A 22,086-nucleotide genomic window follows, 5' to 3' on the forward strand; every position below is an offset into this window, starting at 1 on the left:
TTGCCGACTTACTAAACACCCACTCTCACTGGTTCCATTCATTCAGGTATCAGAAAAAGGTAGCCCTGTTCATCGCAGCCTTTTATGGGTACATCGAGCTTACTGAATGGGCCCTGAAGCAGGGTGTGCGGCCTGATGAGGCTGTTGGTGTTCACCCCTATCGAGCGTGGTGCCATGAAGCCCTTCATGCAGATGTCTCTAAATGCCCCATTCATGCAGCTGCAGAAGCGGGCCAACTGTTGATTCTGAAGGCCTTTGTCAATTGCAGCGTGCTGTGCTTGGAATGTAAAAACGCAGCGGGACAAATCCCCCTGACCATCACATTTAAACACAAGCATAAAGACTGTGTATTATATTTATTGGGTAAAATGTGCTCTATAGTTTCTTTTCCGAAAATTTCAGTCCCCATGAGGATTTATATCAAAATAAAACAATGGGTCCTCAGAGCTCAGAGTCACAACCTTAATAAAAGCCAGCTTTGCAGCTCAAGGGTCCCTGGGGCAAAAGTTGGAGACACAGTCATGGTGGATGGTTTCACCACACCGCAAATGACCTCCAAGAGCTGGCATAAGGCTCAGAACAAGGACTCACAAAACACTGTGGGCAAGCTACCACCTCTCAGGGAAGAAACTGCAAGCAAGAAACCAAGAAAATTTCCTTTGGGAATTTCACAGCAGGACACAAGACGACAAACCTTGAAATTACCTCCACTGCTAGAAGCAAATACATTCTCTGAATTACAAAGGCGTCAACAACAAGACGAGAAAAAAATTACTGCCAAGGCGAAGAAAAAAGAAAAGTTCATAAAAAATACATATCTGTCCCAAATCCCCCTCCCTCCAGTTTCAAGTGTGGGATATTCACACCCATCTTTTTACTATGCAACACCACATGCTGACTTTTTACTCAAATCATCCTTTGCGTGCTTCTCAGAGCACAGTGGTAAGACTCCAAGGGAAAATGCCATCTACTGCTTAGCTGTGGCCAGGTAATGTTTTCTCTTTAAATATATAATGGCAAACCCTTAATAGGTCTGCTCTAGAGCAGAAAATGGTCCATGAAGCCCTACCATACTATATAATGTAATATAGGTTATGCAAATACATCAGTATCCAACTTCGAGGACCTCATTTTAGCCTTGTGTCTAGGACAAAAAGAACTGATTTTATGGCATATCCAATCTGTATAGTATCTTACTCCTCAAGCTTTCAGAAAGAAAAGAGACAGTAGAAAGAGTTGTATCAAATAACAAGGTCTGGGGCCCTTGGGTGGCTCCATTGGTTGAGTGTCCAACTCTTAATTTTCGCTCAGGTCATGATCCCAGGGATTGAGCTTTGCATTGGGCTCTGCCCTGAGCATGGAGCCTGCTTGAGATTCTCTTTCTCTCTCTTTCCCTCTCTCTCTCTCTCTCTCTCCCTCTGTCCCATCCCCCACTCTCCCCACTCACGTGTTCTTTCTCTCTGAAAACAAATAATAACAACAAGGTCCCTTGACTATTCTTTCTTTAAACTACTAAGAATTTGTTAATTATAATTAAAAGAGAAGGGAGAAACTTGAAGTATGGGAGAGACACATCAAAAGTGTCATGGAAGACTGGATGGTAATGAAAGTGGAAGGAAAGAAGGAACAAGTGAATGACAAACTGAACCACAAAGACTTTAGTTGACTTACTGGGCAAGATATATTGGTTGGGAAAGATCTATATTGGACAGTATGATAGAGTTGACATTAATATTTGAGCTCAGCATAAAAAGTAATCCATTGTCACACTTAAAGACAAAAACAAGTGTATCAGGAGTGGACTTTCCAGGCATATTCATTTCATAAGATAAAATTTGACATATTGGTCATCAAATTTCACTGAAAACACAACTCTGATCAGATCTCAGGTCCCATTCATTACTTATGTGGTATTTTCGTGTGCTAATATTATAGTATGAATATAGATTTATGCGTGGCTTTTCCCCTTACTCAATAAAATGAAAAGGGGGAAAAAAAACAAGGCTAGAGAGTTTAGTTGCCTTTCTGCATTGGTCTTTATTTCAACGCTACTTTATTTCGGCTAAGCTGTTGCCACCTAGTGGTCAGAGTAATTTGGGCTCTAAAACTGGCAAATTTGAGGACAGCACAATGAAACTGCTTAACAGCTTTAATCTTTGTAATTTGTGAGATATCTCTGACTAGAATGCATAAGAAGAGATAACATAAAATTCTATACAAAAACCCAAGAAAATGATTAGTTGAAAAAAATGGGGTGCCCAGGTGGCTCAGTCAGGTAAGCATCAGACCCTTGATTTCGGCTCAGGTCATGATCTCATGGTTGGTGAGCTCAAGCCCCACATGGCGCTCTTCATTGACAGTGAGGAGCCTGCTTGGGATTCTCTTTCCCTCTCTCTCTGCCCCTCCTCTGTGCATGCCAAGAGCGCACTCTCTCTCAAAATAAATAAACATTAAAAAATTATATAGGCATCTTAAAATCATGCTGTAAACATAAGAAAGGGAGTGCTGATTAGTTTTATTAACAGATGCACATTAGAAATCAAACGATGCACTTTAAAAACATTCTTAAGGGCTTATTATGTCCCAGTGAAGTGCTAGGCAGAATGAAAACATATAAAGGTAAGCAAGGAGTTAATCCAGAACATTAATGATGCATCAGCCTAACTTGGACAGAGTTCAGATACTTGAAATACTAAGGTACTTTTATGCAAGACTGCTTCTGATATAGTTGGATGAAGCCCTTTAAGTTTAAAGGACTTTGCCAGACAAAAAAAGTGGTGGTAAAGAAAAGAAGCCAGGTACAGGTGGCAACACGGTCAAGGGCACTGCTTCATGAAAGGGTAAGAGAGAAATTTTGTTTTTAAAGAAGTCAGCAGGTCTGCAAAAGGCATTTTAGGGGACAGGGAGAAAGTGGCCAAAGATGAGACCAGCAAGGTAGATTGCATGTATGTTGAGAAGAATGCTGTGTGCCCAAGTGGAGAGTTTGCTTCTGATTAGGAAGTAGGTAGGAAGATCACAGAAATTCTTTTTTTTTTAAATCAGGCAAATCACATAATCAGTTTGTGTTTATTTTTTTTTAATGTTTTTTTTTATTTATTTCTAGGAGAGAGAGAGACAGTGTGAGCAGGGGAGGGTCAGAGAGAGAGGGAGTCACAGACTGAAACAGGCTCCAGGCTCTGAGCTGGCTGTCAGCACAGAGCCCGACGCGGGGCTCGAACCCACGAACCGCGAGATCATGACCTAAGCGAAAGTCGGACGCTTAACCGACTAAGCCACCCAGGCGCCCCGCCATTTCCTTCTTTTTAAGGCTTGATGTATGCAGCAAAAGTCACCTGGTCCTTGACACCTTTTGCCCTGCCTATCTCTTGCCACCTTGCCATCCTAATATTCATTTTCTCTGTTCCCTCAGTGCCCACCCTCAATGCATTACATTCTAGCCCTACTAAAGTATTTGCTGNGAGAGAGGGAGTCACAGACTGAAACAGGCTCCAGGCTCTGAGCTGGCTGTCAGCACAGAGCCCGACGCGGGGCTCGAACCCACGAACCGCGAGATCATGACCTGAGCGAAAGTCGGACGCTTAACCGACTAAGCCACCCGGGCGCCCCGGTTTGTGTTTATTTTTGAAGATGTACCTGGGAGAGATGTATGGAAGAGGCACTGGGAAGAAGTCTTACTGAAGCTGTGGAAGGCCTACAGTAGAGTTAGGAGGCTTCAATAAGAGAAGCAAAGAATGATAAAGACCTGAACTAGAGCAGAAGTAGTTAGGGAAAAGCCAAATATGACAGATATTTCTGAGGAATAATCTGCAAAATTTTATCACTAATTAGATGTAGAAGTAGAGAGAGAAGGAGGAATTGAGTTTTGTTTCCAAAGTTAGAGATGGTGCAGAGCCTGCTTGGGATTTTGACTCTCTCTTTCATTGCCCCTCCCCCACTTGCACTATGTCTTTCTCAAAATAAATAAATAAACTTTAAAAAAATAAAGTAGGGGTGCCTGGGTGGCTCAGTCAGTTAAGCAACCAATTTTGGCTCAGGCCATGATCTCACAGTTTGTGGGTTTGAGCCCTGCATAGGGCTCTGTGCTGACAGCTCAGAGCTTGGAGCCTGCTTTGGACTCTGTGTCTCCCTCTCTCTCTGTTCCTCCCCCACTCACACTGTCTCTGTCTCTTTCTCTCAAAAACAAATAAAAATTAAAAAAATTAAATTAAATTAAAATTAAAAATAAAGTAAATCACACTTATATCCTACAAAGTAGGAGTAATGATATTCAAATCTCCACGTCTTTATTAGTATATAGCCAGGGAATAGCTACTATAAAACATTAAATTTCATTGCATTTCAGTTAAAGCATATTTAATATCATTGTTTTAATTAAAAACATTTTTTTTATTTTAGAGAGAGTGTACAAGCAGAGGAGAGAGGCAGAGGGAGAGAGAGAATCTTAAACAGACTCCACACTCAGCACGGAGCCTGTTACAGGGCTGAGCCCTTGATACTGAGATCATGACCTGAGCAAAAATCAAGAGTCTGACGCTTAACTGACTGAGCCCACCCAGGCTCTCCAAGACTATTTAATATCTTATCAATGAAAAATAATGTGTTTCTGTTGTGGAGGAAAAGGAGAAGAAGGGAGACACATCAGGGAATATATCATCTATATAAGGATGCCTGGGGAAATAGAAAAAGGTTCAATCTAGAGAATTCTATATGACAGTGAGTGGTTTTCTGTTTCTAGGTGTGGGCGCTAAATTTCTAGTATTGCCTTGGGAAAATATAATTTCCACTGCTTCACAAGGAACTAGTTTCAGAAAGATTCCTCTTTTCTACTTTATACTTCCTCTTTCTACTTTATACCTATCTTGTATGAGAAGATAAACTAGCTACAGCTACAAAATGAACCATGAGATTTCTATCATTTCAGTATGAAATAGGGACAAGATTGGACTTCCTTACAATTTTTTTTTGGTCTGGTTTTCTTGCAGTGCCTTTAAAGAGAAACGATGGCTTCAGCAGTTAGGAATAGCAAGAGTTCTAGCCAAAAAGAGCATTTCTAACCTGACCACACAAGAAAGCATGACAGCATGTGAAAATCTTCCAGAAATTGTGCTTTGAAGAGTCATGACAACCTCAGTTTGGGCAAAGACTTCGTCAACAGAAACTTCAATTCTAATGTTAACATTTCAAGTAATTAATGCTGTAATTTCTAATAATAGTTCTAATGCTACACAACTATCAACAGGATATATAATATCTAACAGCAGGTTTTCTCAAACTCCATCACTGGCAGTGAACATTTTGCGCATGTGTTTTGCATAGTTTGAAAAAGAATCCGTAAGAAATGGAGAGACATAGTCACCTACAGAGTAGGAAAACTGGAGGATGGGAACCAAGAATGGGAGTGAGAACTTTTACAGTTTTTCTTTTTTTTGTTTTCCTGGGTTGTTTTTAATGTCTTTTGTTTTTTAAACCATATGAATGTAGTACATAGTAAAAATAAATTAATTTTAAAACTCGGAGGGTTACAAATATCTTCTAAGTCAAGTTCTGGTCTCAGATATCTTTTGAACTTCTGCTAAAACATCACTTTCTATTAATTTTTTTAAATTGATGCATACAGTGAATTGCACACATCTTAAATTTAAGATTCTATGGCTCTGACAAATACATACATCAATATAACCAATACCCCAATCAAGATGCAAATACTTCCATTTCCCCAGAAAGTCCCGTCAGGCTCCTATAACTAAGTCCATCCCCTGTAGGCATCTACTTTTCTGATTTCTGTCTCCATGCATAAAGTTTTCCAGTCAAAGGAATCATATGATGGGTTTGTATGATTTTGCTTTTTGTTGCTCCAGGTAATATTTGAGATTTCTTTATACTGTTGCATGTATTGATAGTATATTCTTTTCTCTCTCTCTCTCTCTCTCTCTCTGTAGTAATATTCCTTTTCATTCCTGGTATCAGTAACTTTTGCTCTCTCTACTTTTCTTTTTGTCATAAACAGTTGCTGACTACTTATTATTAAACATAAATGGTTTTTATCAATTTTAATAGTATAGTTTTTTACAGTGAACTATACATTCTTTCTATTGTATATTTGCATTCTAATTTGTTGATTTCTTTTTTTTTTACAGTTTTTACTTCTCTAATTAAAATTTTCCATCTGTCATCTAATGTTTTGAACATATTATTCATAGTTATTTTGGAGTCTAGGTCTAATAACTCCAATATCTATACTTCTTTCATTCAGATCTTTCTTTGAATTTTTTTTATTACCTAGTATATTCCATTGTATGGGTACACCATAATTTATCTGTTCAGCTATATGTGTATTTGGGTTGCCTATAGTTCTTCGCTATTGTGAATAAAACTGCTATGAATATTATTGTAAAAGTCTTTTTCTGGACATAAGCTTTCATTTCTCTTGGGCAGATACCCAGGAGTAGAATTACTGGATAGTAGGGTAAATGTACGTTTAACATTGTAAGAAATTGCATAACAGTTCTCCAAAGTGGTTTTATGATTTTATACTCCCATTAACAATGTACAAATGTTCTGGTTGCTTCACATGCTCATCAAATTTGGTGTCATCAGTGTTTTTGATTTTGTTATTCTAGTGGGTTTGAAATGACATTTCACTCTGGTATTAATTTATATTTCCTTAATGACTAATGATACGGAAAGTTTTTTCATGTGCTTATTGGTTATTTGTGTATCTTCTTTTGTGAAGTATCAACTCAAGTGTTTTGCCCACCCAGAATATTGGGCTGTTTGTCTTTTAATTATTAGTTTATTGGAGATTTTCATATACTCATGACACAAATTCTCTGTATGACACAAATACATACAGATACATGTATTGCAAATATCTTTTCACAGGCTGAGTCACTTTTTTCATTTTATTAATGGTGCCTTTTGATGAATGAAAGTTTTTAACTTTGATGAAATACGATTTATCATTTTTTTTCTTTTATGGTTCACGTCTCCTGTTTCCTCTTTAAGAATCCTCTGCTTCCCTCAAAGTCATGAAGATATTCTTGTATGTTTTCTTGTATGTGAAAGAGGTTTCACAGTTTTAGCTTTTACATTAGGTCTATAATCCATCTTGAATTAAGTTTGTGTGTGTGATATGAGGGGAGGGTTAGGATTCATTTTTTCCCCATAAGTTTATCAAAATGTACTAGCACCAGTTGTTGAAAAGACCTTCTTTTCTCTCATTGAATTACCTTGGTATCTTTGTCAAATATCAATTTACAATATATTTATGGATCTATTTCCAGACTCTTTATTTTGTTCCATTGATCTATTTACTTATAATTATACTATACCACAATGTCTTAATTACTATAGTTTTATAGTGGGCCTTGAAATCAGATAGTATGACTACTCCAGCTTTGTTCTTTTTTTCCAAGTTTGTCTGGGCTATTCTCAGTCCTTTGCACTTCCATGTAGATTTTTAAATAAACTTGTCATTCTCTATAAAAAAGCCTGTTGGGATTTTGATTGGGCACAAGTGATATATCTTAATAATAATGGATCCTACAACCCATGATGTATTTCTCTATCCATGGCATATGTCACCATTTATTTATATCTTCCTTTATTTCTCTCATCAATGTTATTTAGTTTTGGGTATAAAACTTTTGTTAAATTTTTCTTAAATATTTTATATTTTTGATGTTATTTGCTAGAAGATTTATAAGATAGATTCTGTTACTACAGCGAGAGGCACCTAAAACCTAAAGCTCATTTTTTAAAAATATCTTTAAGTTTCAAGTTAGATACTAAGGGGCTGGGCCACATTGAAGGTTAATGTAAAAGAAAATACGAAGATGATGCCAAAGAGATGTAAGACAGCATGTGTTCAGGTGTTAGTTCACTGTAGAGACAAGAGGGGACAGTAACTGGAAGAGGACCCAGCAAAGGTTATGGGGTACTGGTAACATTATGTCTCTTGATCTGGGTAACTAGGTGGTTCAATTTGAGAACATTCAACAAAGAATATTTTTTATCTTTTCCATTTTATGTACCTATTTTATAATCAAATTGAAAAGATGAACTAAAATAATTTTTAAGAAACTCAAAGGAACTAAATCATGCATTTTGTGCCAGTCTCAGACTCAGGAGAGGGCAATCCATGGGACTGAAGGGTGTGATCAGGCTTTTATCCCCTTGACAGTATGTATGCTGAATCAAACTGCAGTTCCTTGCAGAGGACGATAATATTTTACACAGCATTGAAACACAGCCAAGGAAATGGTGGTGCAAAGATTCTGGGGCTGGGATGCCTAAGAAGGAAAAAGGAATGTGGGGAAATCTCAAGGAAAAGGAAAGTGGATGAGGTGGAGGGAGATAGAAAGATAAGGAGAGAAAGTGAGAGGACAATTGATATGAAGCCTTGTTCCCTGCCAGAATCAAATGAAAAAATACTGAGTATCTATACTTTCTTCACTTTAACCCCAGAAGTAAAATGGCATGAAGTGACTTTAAGATCTTATACACTAAGATCAATGTGATACAACTGTAAAGCATTTGTATTAGCATGCACAGGCATACTCTGAGGCACTTAGTCTTAGCCTGAATCTTATTGGAATCAGAGTTAATTGCTACCTTCTCTATGGGGTTCCATATCATATTGTCCAATCCTCAGGTATTAGCTCATCATACTCATCTTATTGTATGGACTTCACCTGACTGTCTCCCTCACTTTACTGTTACTGTGCAGAGGGAAAGACATTGTTTTATTCATCTCCAAATTGCCAAGGCATAGAATATGCTTGAACCTTTGAGTGATTGCTCTACAAATATGTGTTGCATCAAATGAATGGATTTTAGGATGATTATGCACACAGAATTTGCAATGATTTGGTCACATAAAATTTTCTCCTATAAAAATATAAATGCTTCAGTTTACAAATCTTTCAGTAGTTTAACACTAATTTATTGTTTCACGTGATCATTAAAATAAATTTCTTGGGGCTCCTGGGTAGTTAAGCTGGTTAAGCATCCAACTCTTGATTTTGGCTCAGGTCATGGTCTCACTGTTCATGAGTTCGAGCCCTGCAGTGGGATCTCTGCTGATGGTGCAGAGCCTGCATGGGATTCTGTCTCCCTCTCTCTCTCCCTCTCCCCTGCTTGCTTCCTATTGCTCTCAAAATCAATAAATAAGCATTTAAAAAATCAAATCCTTAATGTGAACTTACTGGTTCATCTAAGCATGATAACAGCCCTGCATGGCAGAGAAGGGCAGTCATCATTAAACCACCTGTGGAGATGACACTAAAGTGAGGGACACAATCAAGTGAAGTCAACAGAGTACAATGGGGTACCTGGGTGGCTCAGTCGGTTGAGCATTCAACTCTTGACTTTGGCTCAAGCCGCGATTCTGGAGTTGTGGAATTGAGCCCCAGCTTGAGGAATCATACCCTGCATTGGACTTCGTGCTGAGCATGGAGGCTACCTAAGATCCTCTCTCTCCCTATTTCTCTACCCCTCCACTGCTCGTGTATACACACAGTTTCTCTCTTTCACTCTTAAAAAAAAACAAAAACAAAAAAAAAGGCTAAGTTTATAACATTTAAAAACAACGTTTTGGAGGCGTATAGCTATTATAGGTAGTAAGTATAAAGCCAGATCTAGAATCTAGACTTTGGATTTTTCATTCAGGTAATTTCCTCTAAACAACAATATGACATTTAGAAATAAAATGTTGCTCTATAAAGTATCCCAGAGAGTTTTAACTCCCAGGCTGTTTCCCCCCAGCTATAATTTGGCTTCTTGACCACTTTCTTTAGCCACCCCATTCTGTTACTTCTATTCCCTACCTTCACCTCCCCTGTCCCCATTTTTAGTCCCTCAGATCACAGGGAATAAAGTCTATATCATATTGACATAGTATTATATCTACTTGTAGATTCATTTTGGCATTCCTTATTCACTATGGATGCATGATTCTTGAATTATCTCCTTTGGGCCAGCTGAAACTGGTTCTTACTGCAATGATTCCCTCATTAACCCATGGGTCCACTACAATCTTTGATGTGTGTTCGTTATATATTTGTAAAAGAATCATGATTTTACTTTTTCTGAAAACTATTCTTTAAAAATGGACATTTTCTCAATTCGGAATAAAAGCTTCTTCAGGAAATGATGCCATTTTTGCTGGTCTCCAACTTACAGTCTAAGAAAATATTGTGCTCTCTCTGCAAAGACTGCTTCAAGACTTAACTGACAAGTTTAAGAACCTTTCTTTCTGTGCACTAGTGGAGGAGACAAACAATATCAACATGAAGGACAAGGTACACACAGCGAATAGAGCTGAAAAACTTCCACTTTTCATTTCTGCCCAGTAGAATCAGAGTATAAGAGAGTTATCTCAATCCCTAGATATAACAATAGATACGAAGTCTCTCCAGCCCTTTCTCTCTTCCCCCACCAACTTCTCCACCAAGGGGCAAGATTTGGAAAGTCTTCCTATCAATTAGCAATTCTGGAGTCTCCGATATTTGAACCGCAGCAGGTGAGAAGAAAAAGCTGGGAAGGGAACCAAATTTTCACACTGCCTCAACACACAAAGATAAAAATATTATTCTGGGAGGGTCTAAGTCCGGGCAGCCGAAGAGTGTGGTAGGTTAGCAAGATGAACAAAGATGCGCAGATGAGAGCAGTGATTAACCAAAAGTTGATAGAAACTGGAGAAAGAGAACGCCTCAAAGAGTTGCTGAGAGCTAAATTAATTGAATGTGGCTGGAAGGACCAGTTGAAGGCACACTGTAAAGAGGTAATTAAAGAAAAAGGACTAGAACACGTTACTGTTGGTGACTTGGTGGCTGAAATCACACCAAAAGGCAGAGCCCTGGTACCTGACAGTGTAAAGAAGGAGCTCCTACAAAGAATAAGAACATTCCTTGCTCAGCATGCCAGCCTTTAAGATTGAATTAGATTGTGTCGTTTTGTGGTTTTATTTCTGAAAGTAAAACTTGCCATAAATTAGGAATCGATTTCCCAAAATAAAATCCTTTTTTGTATGATGGTAATGATGTATACATTGTATTGATTTTTTTCCCTAAATGTGTTATTTTAATAAATATCTCATGAATGAGAAAAAAAAATATTGTTCTGAACCCTACAGTTCAGTCATTGTCATTATTATCTTTTTTTTAATGTTTATTTATTTATTTATTTATTTTTGAGAGAGAGCGAGAGCAGAGAAGGGGCAAAGAGAGATGGAGAGAGGATCCCAAAAGCAGGCTCCACGCTGTCATCACAGAGCCCAGTGTTGGGATCAAACCCACACACAGTGTGAGATCATGACCTGAACCAAAATCAAGAGTCAGAGGATTAATCTGAGCCACCCAGGTGCCCCTGTTATCATTATCTTTATCTTAATTCATAATCACTCACTGAACTTGTTACAAATCTTCAGCTTTCAGATTGCTGTGTAGAACGACGGGCTTTGGATCAAGGGATCTGACCCTCTTCTTCCAGCTGTGTCTCTGGCTTATAATGTAATCTTTGGAGCTTTGATATGTCATTTGTAAAAATGAGGTCATACCTGTTGACCGAATTAAATAAATAAATAAATCAAATAAGAGATACGCAAGCTTTGTGCAAACTAATAGCTCTATAAGTTAGTTTCAGTCGCTTGACCTTTCTCTGTCTCTTTATCCCTCATGGGAACAATAATGGCACCTACCTCATAAAATTCTTCTCAATTCTAAATAAGTAAATACATGTAAGAACATTTCCTGATATGGTGCTTAATGTTAGCTGTTGATATTAATGTAAGCTCCACAAGAGGGAGTGTCGGATTTTAAACATCGTTTCATCTTCCACAGAGCATGGCACCGTGCATCCACCAGGCTACATCTTTTCAAAATGATTTGCTAACCGCAGAATCTTCCAACCCCAGGATACACCGCCGACGGGCGTTCGCGTGTAGGACTGAGATAGGCCGGAACCCAAAGTTGAGGATGTGGAGGAGCCGGAGCTTCTTTGCGTTTGGACGCTGGCCCCGGAAGTGGCGAGGGCGGGGTCAACGTTGCTGAGTGAATTCCTCCGACCTGGGAAGATGCTGCTGGACTTGTCGGAGGAGCATAAGGAGCACCTGGCCTTTCTGCCGCAAGTGGACAGCACGGGTCAGGGGGCGCGGCCGCGGAGGGTGGGTTCGGTGGTCTGGGGGAGGGGATCAAGGGGTGTGCCCGGCGCTTATGGTCTCCTGGCTTCCCTTGTAGTGGTCGCCGAATTTGGGCGGATTGCGGTGGAATTCCTGCGGCGAGGCTCAAACCCCAAGATCTACGAAGGCGCCGCCAGTAAGGCTGGGAGAGGCACTTCGCGGGGAAATGCAGGCCATTCTTTGGCACCTTGGAGAGGAAGTGGAGAGGAAGGGGTTTTTGTAGCTCCAAGAGTCTTATTCTCATTGTGGTAGAATAAAAGCAGAAGGTCTTCTCAGGGCGCAAATCCTTCCCATCCCTTCGTAGCTTTGAGATTTTTTAAAGCTTCTGTTAACTCGGTGTTGTCATGCGTAAAATGGACATAATATTATCTGCCAGAGATACTCTGATGCTTAAATGCACCAAAATGTGTGGAAGAGATGGGTGAGCAATTCATATCATGCAAGTATTTGGTTATTATTAGTTTTTCAGATATCCGCTTTTGCTGCAGTATTGTTTTTTCCCTGCTGGACAAGGGTGGTTTCTGTGATTGTCAGCCTTGAGTTCCTCTTATACCAGACTTGAAGTAGCTGGGCATTCAAGAGAGGGACTGTACGCCTGATACTAGTCTCCACGGGTCTGCATTTTCAAAAGAAGTTTGCACCAGCGGCAAATACCCAAAACATTTGTCCGGCAGTGGAGAATGAACAGGAGGCTATTACTAACTCTTTCTTTTTCACTGTAGTGTTTGAAAATATGGAATAATGGGTAACATTTATTCCTAAGTAAGACTTTGAATAAAAGAATAAGTATCACACAAGTATTTATTTGCTCTTTTTTCTTTTCCCCAGGAAAACTCAATGTGAGCAGTGACACTGTCCAGCATGGTGTGGAAGGATTAACATACCTCCTCACTGAAAGCTCAAAGCTTATGGTAAGGGCTTCTGTGGAGTGGTTTGTATTTCTTCGACCTTAAAAAGGTCCAGTATGGGGCGCCTGGGTGGCTTAGTCGGTTAAGCGTCCGACTTTCGCTTAGGTCATGATCTCGCGGTTCGTGGGTTGGAGCCCCGCGTCGGGCTCTGTGCTGTCAGCTCAGAGCCTGGAGCCTGTTTCAGAGTCTGTCACTCCCTCTCTCTCTGACCCTCCCCTGCTCACGCTGTCTCTCTCTCTCTCTCTCTCCTAGGAATAAATAAAACATTAAAAAAATTAAAAAAAAAAAAAAGGTCCAGTATACTGGACATCATAGCCCTGGTGGGCACCTGCTTATTTCAGTCATGTTGTTAACGGTTTATAGTTGGTTTGGTGAAGCCATGCCTAAACAATATGACTGTAATGTGATCTGGTGGTGTGAATGCTTCTTGCTAGTATAAACTAGAATTCCCTCTAATTCTTCATGTTATTGAGCCATATACAATAGTATGTATCCTAGGAGGAAGGAGAAATTTAGCAGTATCTGGCTTAATGGAGAATAGGAGGGAAACTAGGCATTTTAATACTTCTTTTCATGCTTTAGTACAGGTATTTTTATGTATCAGAAACTCAGACTTTAAAACAGTGGTTAAGAGTTACCTTTAAAAATAAAGGACGTTGTTTTTTTTTCCAGGCAGAAAAGAATTAGGAGATATCATAATCTTTTATGTGTATCAAATATTTTAGCATTTACTAGACAAATATAAATTTGATGGTCTCTTAAACTTCATTCACTTTCAGATTTCTGAACTGGATTTCCAAGACTCTGTTTTTGTTCTGGGATTCTCTGAAGAATTGAACAAATTATTGCTTCAGCTTTATCTAGACAACAGAAAAGAGATCAGAACTATTCTGAGTGAATTGGCACCAGACCTTCCCAGTTACCACAGCCTTGAATGGCGACTAGATGTACAGGTATGGTTTTTTTTCCCCCCACCTGACAGATTAAGATTAATTTTAGTTCTATATCCTCAGGTTTATTGTATTTTTTACCACCTTAACCAAACTTTGGTTTGAAACTTTATTTTTTTTAATACTTATTTTGAGACCATTTCAACAAATAGTTCATTTTCTGATATGCTTAATGTGTTTACATCAGTTTCATTTGCAAAGTTTGTAAGGAATAGGTTATTTTGGAAAGGAGATGGTCATGCAGATTTTTAAAGTGGTATTTGATTTTTAAAAACTTTGTCTAAGCAAAACACACACGTATTAAAGTGCTAGGTCATTGTATAGCTTCGTGAATTATCACATGGTGAAAACACCCATAAAACCAACACTTGCCCATGACAAACACCCCAGAAGCATCCTCTTTGCTTCTTACCAGTTCTCCTTCCTTCCTTTCCAAAGGTGACCAGCATCCTGACTTCAAATACATAGATTACTTCTACCTGTTCTTTAACTTTCTATATATGGAATGACTCAGTAAATATTCTTTTGTGCCTGGCTTATTTTACACTTTACGTTTGTAAGATTCAGCCATTTGTAAAGCCACATTGATAATTGAAAGAAAGTTTTCAGACTCTTGTATGTAGCTGTTTATCAAGCAGTGACAGATAAGTTAATAGATATTTTATCGAATGTCATCATTTGCTGATTCGAGCTGTGCTAAATGCTTTGGTACACAAAAGAAGTATAAGACATTTTCTCAATTGGAAAAGATGTTATCATCTAATTAGGGGTATTAGATTTTCTCAGAATGACTAGTAATTAAGGATAGTTATAAATTACTGGAGGGGGAAAATATAATTGTATACCTGAAGTTACAGTTGTATACTATATTTCAAAAACCTGTAGTTTAGGTTGTTCAGTGTATGCTTGCATAATCCAGGAAAGCTTCAACAAAAGGAGGTAAAATTTCAGAAGAGTGAATAAATAGAGAAAACCAGGGTTAATGTTCTTGGAAGAAGAGGCAGCATAAATTGTAAAGACCCACATGGATATGGGAATGAGCATTGAATATATGGCACACTAGTTCCCAAACTTGACTGCATATCGGAACGGCCTGGGGAGTCTTAAAATATTTTCTTGTCTGTGTTTCACCCCCAGAGGTTCTGATTTATGTTATGGGGTTTGGCCTGAGCATCAGAATTTTTTTAGAGTTCTGCTTGTTACCCAGGTAATTGTAATTTGCAGTAAAGTTTGTAAATTACTATTACAGGATTTTTTCTGATTTGAATGGTGGTAAGATGGTCCAAACAGGATACAGAAATTCAGTTAGAGGGTTTAGCAGTTATAATCCAGTGTGATAAGTACTTGAGTAGGTATAAACACAGGATATGGTATAAACCAGATTATAGGCTCCATGAGGGAAAGTACTGTGTCTTGTTCAGTCCTGTGTCCCGAGCACAATGCCTGGTACATAATAGGCATTCAGTGCTGAATTTTTTTTAAAAAGGTGGGGGTGGGGGATGGTAAGTAGCTTCTTAAATTATTTATCAAATATTTCCTGTACAGTTTTCATGTGTTAGGTATTGTGGATTTAAAGAACCACAGTTCATGCTCTTGGAGACAGCATAAGCAGCAAATCCTGTGGGGCTATGGGAGGGAGGAGATCATTGGGGCTAAACTTCTGTGTTTAGGGCCGTTCATAATAACCAGGTGAAGGAGATGAGGGATGGTAATGTTAATGAGATTCAGCAATAATTTATATTGTACATCCTTATCTCTCTTGCGTGGGGATAATTCTGAATTTTGGGTTCTGGTAGCCCTTAGAAGTTATTTTTTTGGCTTTATTGATTTGCATTGAGTTTTTCCATTATGAAGACATTTTTATTTTTATTTTTTAATGTTTTATTTATTTCTGAGAGAGAGAGAGAGAGCGTGAGCAGGGGAGGGTCAGAGAGAGAGGGAGGCACAGAATCTGAAACAGGCTCCAGTCTCCCAGCCAACCATCAGCACAGAGTCCAACGCAGGGCTCGAACCCAGAAACCGTGAGATCATGACCTGAGCTGAAGTCAGACGCTCAACTGACTGAGCCACCCAGGCGCCCCAATGAAGACATTTTTAGAAATTAGAAACTTAAGCAATTGAATTTTCTAAAAGTTGAGAGAGCTCATTTACCCAGTGAAATGGGTTTGAACAGTTGTTACTACAAGAACTAATGTAGTTTAAAGTTGTGTATACTGAATGAATATTGCTTCATGTGGTGAAAGCAGTTAAGGGCTATTCAATTAGAGAACTAATTGATTTTGAGCTCATTAGTCAAAATTATTAAAAGGGATTTTAGCTGGAGTAGATTCTTCTCCTTATAGAGGAAGACTTAGGAAACTAGTAACAAGTTACAGGACATTTCATTTTTGAGTAACCGATTTGTCTCATGGACACTGGTAGTGAATGGACAATTACCATGTAATTATTGTGTAGTTGCTTATGAGAAATACATTAATCATCATAGTTAAGTTTCTAGTAGAAACAGTTCCCTTCATAAATTGCCAGCACAATTAATGCACATAATAGCATCAGTAAATCGAATGCATCTGAGATTGGTGTGGGAGGATTTACTTTTAGGACTGATCTACTTAAATTGCTTTTGTTAGTTTTACAAGGAGAAGGACAGAATTTCATCCCTTTTAAAAAGTAAGTGCATATCAGGAACTTAGTGGGCTACTGTTCTTAATCCTGTAGTACTGTCCTTGAAATTTATTTCTGAGAAAAAATTAGGTCTGAATATGTTTTACGAGGTGTTTGTTAGGGATGTTGTATAATCTTCATCTAGAAATTTTAAAGAATGATATAGATGCCTATTTGTAAAGGATATTAATTTAGAATTACGTTGTCTAAAAGTTTGAGGATAGATTGAGTCCTCGAATGAAAAATTCATGGTTTATACACCTGGATACATTTGGTCCTCGTCTATCAATGCAGATATAGAGGAAAAAGAAGTATAAATAATGTGTAAATGAATCAATAAGTAGTATATTCAGTCATCATACTTATAGTTTACCTATCTTACCTATAATTTTCTGTACTAGATAAATGATCTTAAAGATATATTTTAACTTACAAGTACCTGTATTATGTTTGGGGACTGGCTCACTCAAGGGGATTGACCTGTTGTTTCCAAATTATTTTTTAAACACTAAATTTCAGCTGTGGATCAGTATCTTGGGTTCTTTTGAAAGCCAGATCACCTAGAATTAATTGGAAGAAGTTACTAGTTAGAATATTCTGTGTTGTGGTATGAATTAATCCTGAAATCTCAGGTTTAGATTTTTACTCACTTGGAAGTCTCTCCAGTTTGGCTTCTTGTCCTTTTGACATGACTCCAATAATTTTAGGCAACAATCTTCCTTTCCCATATAGCAAGATGTTTCAGGCTCATCCTGCACCTTTGCTATCCCAGACTTCCAATCAGTTATTCATTTAAGAAGAGCCTGGTTCCTTTTAAGGAAGGATGGTCTTTCAAGAACAGTGTGGTGCTAGGGCTAACTGCCTTGTCTTCCAAGTTAGCCAGTGTTTCTAATGGTTTTCTTTTTTTCTTTAAAAATATGTCAGTAGTACTTTTTAAAAACATTTAGAATATATCATACAAACAAAAGATTACAGATACTCAGTTTAAAGAATAATAGTAAAACAAGTACCCATTGCCAAGCTTAAGAAATACAATGAAACCAGGGTGCCTAGGTGGCTCAGTCAGTTAAGCATCTGACTTTGGCTCAGGTCATGAGCTCACAGTTCATGAATTCGATCCCCACGTCAGACTCTGTGCTGGCAGCTTGGAGCCTGGAGAGTCTCTCTCTGTGCTGTCAGCTCAGATTCTGTGTCTCCCTCTCTCTCTGCCCTTCCGCCGCTCATGCTCTGTCCCCCCTTCTCAAAAATAAACAAACATTAGGGGCGCCTGGGTGGCTTAGTCGGTTAAGTGTCTGACTTTTGCTTAGGTCATGATCTCGAGGTTCGTGGGTTCGAGCCCCGCGTCAGGCTCTGTGCTGACTGCCAGATCAGAGCCTGGAGCCTGTTTCAGAGTCTGTCACTCCCTCTCTCTCTGACCCTCCCCTGCTCACACTGTCTCTCTCTCTGCTAGAAATAAATAAAACATTAAAAAAATAAACAAACATTAAAAAATTTAAAAAAAAAGAAATACAATGAAACCATCTGTGACCTCCTCCAATTACAACCCCTCCCACCCCCCTAGAGGTAACCATATTCCTGAATTTGCTGTTAATCCTTTCTTTATAGTTTTTTTTAACACATATTTTTTCATTAAACTTTATGTATTCCCCTGCAATTTGCTTTTCTGATTGAACATTTTTTTAGAATTATCCATGACAATTTATATTGCTATAGTTTGTTTCTTTTCATTACAAATTCACTAAAATTAGTAAACATTTTATTTTTATGAATAATCTCAATGCACTCATTCTGTTGTTAAACAGTATTTGAGATTATTCTAATTTTTTACTCTTGGAAACAAACAATTACAAATATATGATATATGTAAGAATTCAAGGTATATACCTAGGAGTGGAATTGATGGTACTGCATATTGTTTGCCAAAGTTATTCTCTTACCACTCTGACTAGCAGTGGATGAGAGTTCCCATTACTATCACTTGCAGTGCCCTATAGGGGCAGGTTTTTAAATCTTGCCAGTCTGATATGTGTAAAACAGTTTCTCATGTTTTTATTGCCATTTTTGTGATTTCTAATAAAGTTGAACTTGTTTTCCTGTGTTTATCTATTTGTGTTATTTCTTTTGTGAATTGCTTACTTAGGTCCTCTGCACATTTTTCTCTTGGTCTTGTGGGGGGTTTTGTTGTTGTTTTTAATCAGAACAGTTTTTCATACATTCTGCATACTAATCTTTTTGTTGTTGTTGTTATATGCATCATAAAATATCTTATCTCAGTTTGTGGCTTTTTTCCCACCATCTTTGGATATCCTTGAAAGAAAGTGTTAATCATTTTAATGTATTTCAACTTACCAGGTTTTTCCTTTATGGTTTGTGCCTTTTATATCATGTTTAAGAAATCCTTCTGCCTGGCAAGATTGCGTATATATTCTTATGTCTTTTTTCTTTCCAAAGGTTTGAAAGTTAATTTTCCATTTTGAAGTCTGTGATTTATGTGAAATTAGATTTTTGTATATGATGTAAGTTAATTATAAATATTATGGGTGCAGATGATTATTAAACAGTTATTATGCTCTTATTCCATTTAAAATGAAGCTTGCAAGCAGAAGCCTCAGGCAACAGATAAAACCATCAGTGACTATAAAGCTACACCTTAATCAGAACGGAGATCACAACACCAAAGTTCTGCAGACAGACCCAGCCACTCTGCTCCATTTGGTTCAGCAATTGGAACAAGCATTGGAGGAGATGAAAACAAACCACTGTAGGCGAGTTGTGCGCAATATCAAGTAGTTCCAGTTTTAAGGACCCATTCCCTTTGAATTACTTGTGTATTGATAATATGCGACAGTTACTTTTTTAATTTTTTATTAATTAAAGTGATAAATACATATAGTTCCCATGAAATTTCTTTTTCTAGGCCAAGATACTGAGATCATGATGAAAAGCTAAAGGGTTGTCTGGGTATCTCAGTCGGTTGTGTGTGACTTGATCTGGGCTCAGGTCATGGTCTCACGGTTCATGGGATCAAGCCCTGCATTGGGCTCTGCGCTATTAGTGCAGGGATTCTGTCTCCCTCTCTCTCTGGCCTTCCCCTGCTCATACTGTGTCTCTCAAAATAAATAAATAAATAAACTTAAAAAAAAAAAGGCACTAAAGTAAAGTTCCTTTCCTGGTGCTAAATGTGGTCCATTTCTTAACAAATTAAGATGTATTTTATATTTTAAATGTGTACATACAGTTGAATCAACTGGAAGTGAATCTGTCCTATTCATATCTTTGGTGTATATAAATGTCTTTTTTTGTACTTCTTTTGATTGCTTAACTTTATTATTTTCTTCTTTATTGCCAAAATTTGAAAATAAAATTCACAATGTAATACTGTTGCTATTCAGAATATTTTTAGACAGTTCATTGTTTTTGACCTTTAAAAGCACCCACAATGTTAATAGCTACAGAATAGTTGGAAGTAAATATGAATTTTTTTAAATGCTACATTGTTTAGGTGGTTCATCATTTTTCTGGCTAGTGAAGGTAGTTAAGTACTTACTATGTTGCTTAAGTTTGAGTTGTCATGGCTAATTTGCTTAAATAATACTCAAATTTGTGTGATCATCTATTACATTTTATCAAGGACCACTTTTTTCCCCTAGTACACAAAGCATCTAAGAGACATGGTATCATTTACATAGTGGATATAGGAGTAGTATAATCACCTCTTAATTAAATATAAACTAGTCACTTTGTCATTTTATTTGGGTAAAGTATATAAAGAGGGCAGAAGGAGTCCATGTTTACTACATGTATATCCCTTCTTTACAAACTTGTTTGTTTTTTAGTAAGTAACTGTAAACTATCAGCTGGAAAAACTCAGATGCTGATGTGTCAGGTCAGCCTGGAGTACAGGGACACAGGGAAACTTAAGGAGTAGCAGATTTGAGAAAAACACAGAAGGGTGGAAATGGAGGTTCAGTCTTAGATACATATCTTATTCTGAGAGCCCCATCCCCATGGAGTAATCCAGGAATGCTTTTAAAACTGTCAGACTCCAAGCTGCACTCTTGGTTCTGTCAATGCCTTACATCCTAAGAATTAGAGATTTTTGGGTCAGAGTGACATTTTGTTTCTTCTTTCTCTTAAGAAAGCGTCTGGGGGTGCCTGGGTGACTCAGTTGTTAAGCATCTGACTTCATTTCAAGTCATGATCTCATGGTTCAGGAGTTCAATTCCCACATCGGGTGGGCTTGAGTCCCTCCCCCCCGGCTTTGGGTGAGCCCCGCTTCTCTCTCTCTCTCCTAAAAAAAGAGTCTCTTAAAAAAAGAGGGTCCACTTGCACCCTCCCTCTCTTTCTCTTAAAAAAAAGGAAAAAAAAGAGAATCTAGTAGGGAACAGAGGCCAGTCGAAGAAAAGCACAATTTTAATTGCCACCATTTAATTGCCATAGGTATATGTTCTGCAGTTGCAAAACAACTAATACTAGATATTAATAAACTATAATCAAATAACTTTTAATAATCATGATAACTTGATTAATGAAGCTTTTATGTTAACAACCTCACAAACAAAAAAACTTTGTATATTACATGAACTGATAGTAGCATGTCATCAGGTTTAAAAGCAACATGCCTGCCAAGATTCCATGAGGCTTCTTATTTATCCACATTTGGTAGAAAATACGCAGGGCTGACCCCAGCCAAGACTGAAATAATAGCACTGTGCCCCTTTAAGGCCACCTTTCTTCTATATCCACTGATCTAACCCCAATCAAAACAAGAAAAGAGATATTAGCCTTTTATTATTTGTGTCAAACTTCCCTGGCCTCCTTTCTCTGTACTTTATTCTTTCTGATGTTCTGCCTCCTTCACTTTTTTGGGCCAGAATGAGTTGGGAGCAGTCTCCTAACTTCTTGAACCCGAGGCTCACTATAAGTACAGGGCATTGAATGAGCCTGTTTCTTGTTTAAACATCCCACATCCTTAGGAACTCCTCTGCCTTGTTTGTTTTATGGCATATTGGATTTTCACTTTTTCTGTAGCTAAAAAATATGGACATACTTTCTGCTGATGTAGTCACCCTTCTGTATGAGCAGTTATCATGACTCTGGGTAATATGCCTATCTTTATCTAAATTTTATTAAGTCATTTTGGATTATAAGCACATTGGTTTTTCAGCATTGGCTGATGCATGTTTAGAGTTAAATGCCGTATTGTGCATGTCTCAAAACCAAATAATAACATCTCTGAGAACAGAGCTGTGAGTAGGGAATAACCAATTCATATATATCACAAAGTCTTATATACTTACTTTACCCATTGGAAGTCTTTTTTGTGTTTCAAAAATTTCAGTGAGCTTTTTTTGTTACTGATGTTTCCAAGTTTAGGCAAATTTAAATC

General features: G+C 37.9%; 3 protein-coding genes and 1 long non-coding RNA gene across 4 annotated transcripts in view; 3 read left to right on the forward strand and 1 right to left on the reverse strand.

The window, feature by feature from the left end:
• The window catches only part of ANKUB1 (ankyrin repeat and ubiquitin domain containing 1), a 28,656-nt gene extending 23,526 nt beyond the window's left edge, over positions 1–5,130 (forward strand). Inside the window, exons 5-6 of the mRNA XM_039241025.1 lie at positions 47–988; positions 4,983–5,130. Of these exons, the coding sequence (XP_039096956.1) occupies positions 47–988; positions 4,983–5,112 (1,072 nt within the window). The 3' untranslated portion in view covers positions 5,113–5,130. The remainder of the gene's footprint in view (positions 1–46; positions 989–4,982) is intronic.
• LOC120237639 overlaps positions 1–11,906 on the reverse strand; it is a 37,521-nt gene extending 25,615 nt beyond the window's left edge. The window contains exons 1-2 of the long non-coding RNA XR_005530002.1: positions 11,699–11,906; positions 11,407–11,557 (exon numbers count right to left, since the gene is read on the reverse strand). This is a non-coding gene — a long non-coding RNA (uncharacterized LOC120237639). The remainder of the gene's footprint in view (positions 1–11,406; positions 11,558–11,698) is intronic.
• On the forward strand, positions 10,626–11,039 carry LOC120237638 (transcription and mRNA export factor ENY2-like). The gene has a single exon (XM_039241026.1). It carries the CDS (start codon positions 10,643–10,645, stop codon positions 10,931–10,933), a length of 291 nt encoding a protein of 96 aa, XP_039096957.1. The 5' UTR covers positions 10,626–10,642; the 3' UTR covers positions 10,934–11,039.
• Positions 11,907–12,019: 113 nt separating the features above from the next.
• COMMD2 (COMM domain containing 2) lies at positions 12,020–19,559 on the forward strand. The gene is made up of 5 exons (XM_039240993.1): positions 12,020–12,140; positions 12,237–12,314; positions 13,007–13,089; positions 13,866–14,039; positions 19,290–19,559. Exons 1-5 carry the CDS (start codon positions 12,074–12,076, stop codon positions 19,485–19,487), a joined length of 600 nt encoding a protein of 199 aa, XP_039096924.1. The 5' UTR covers positions 12,020–12,073; the 3' UTR covers positions 19,488–19,559.
• Positions 19,560–22,086: the final 2,527 nt, after the last annotated feature.

This window comes from Hyaena hyaena, unplaced genomic scaffold (genome assembly GCF_003009895.1).
Source record: "Hyaena hyaena isolate Hyena2069 unplaced genomic scaffold, ASM300989v1 scaffold_186, whole genome shotgun sequence".
In the NCBI taxonomy this organism is placed as follows: domain Eukaryota; kingdom Metazoa; phylum Chordata; class Mammalia; order Carnivora; family Hyaenidae; genus Hyaena; species Hyaena hyaena.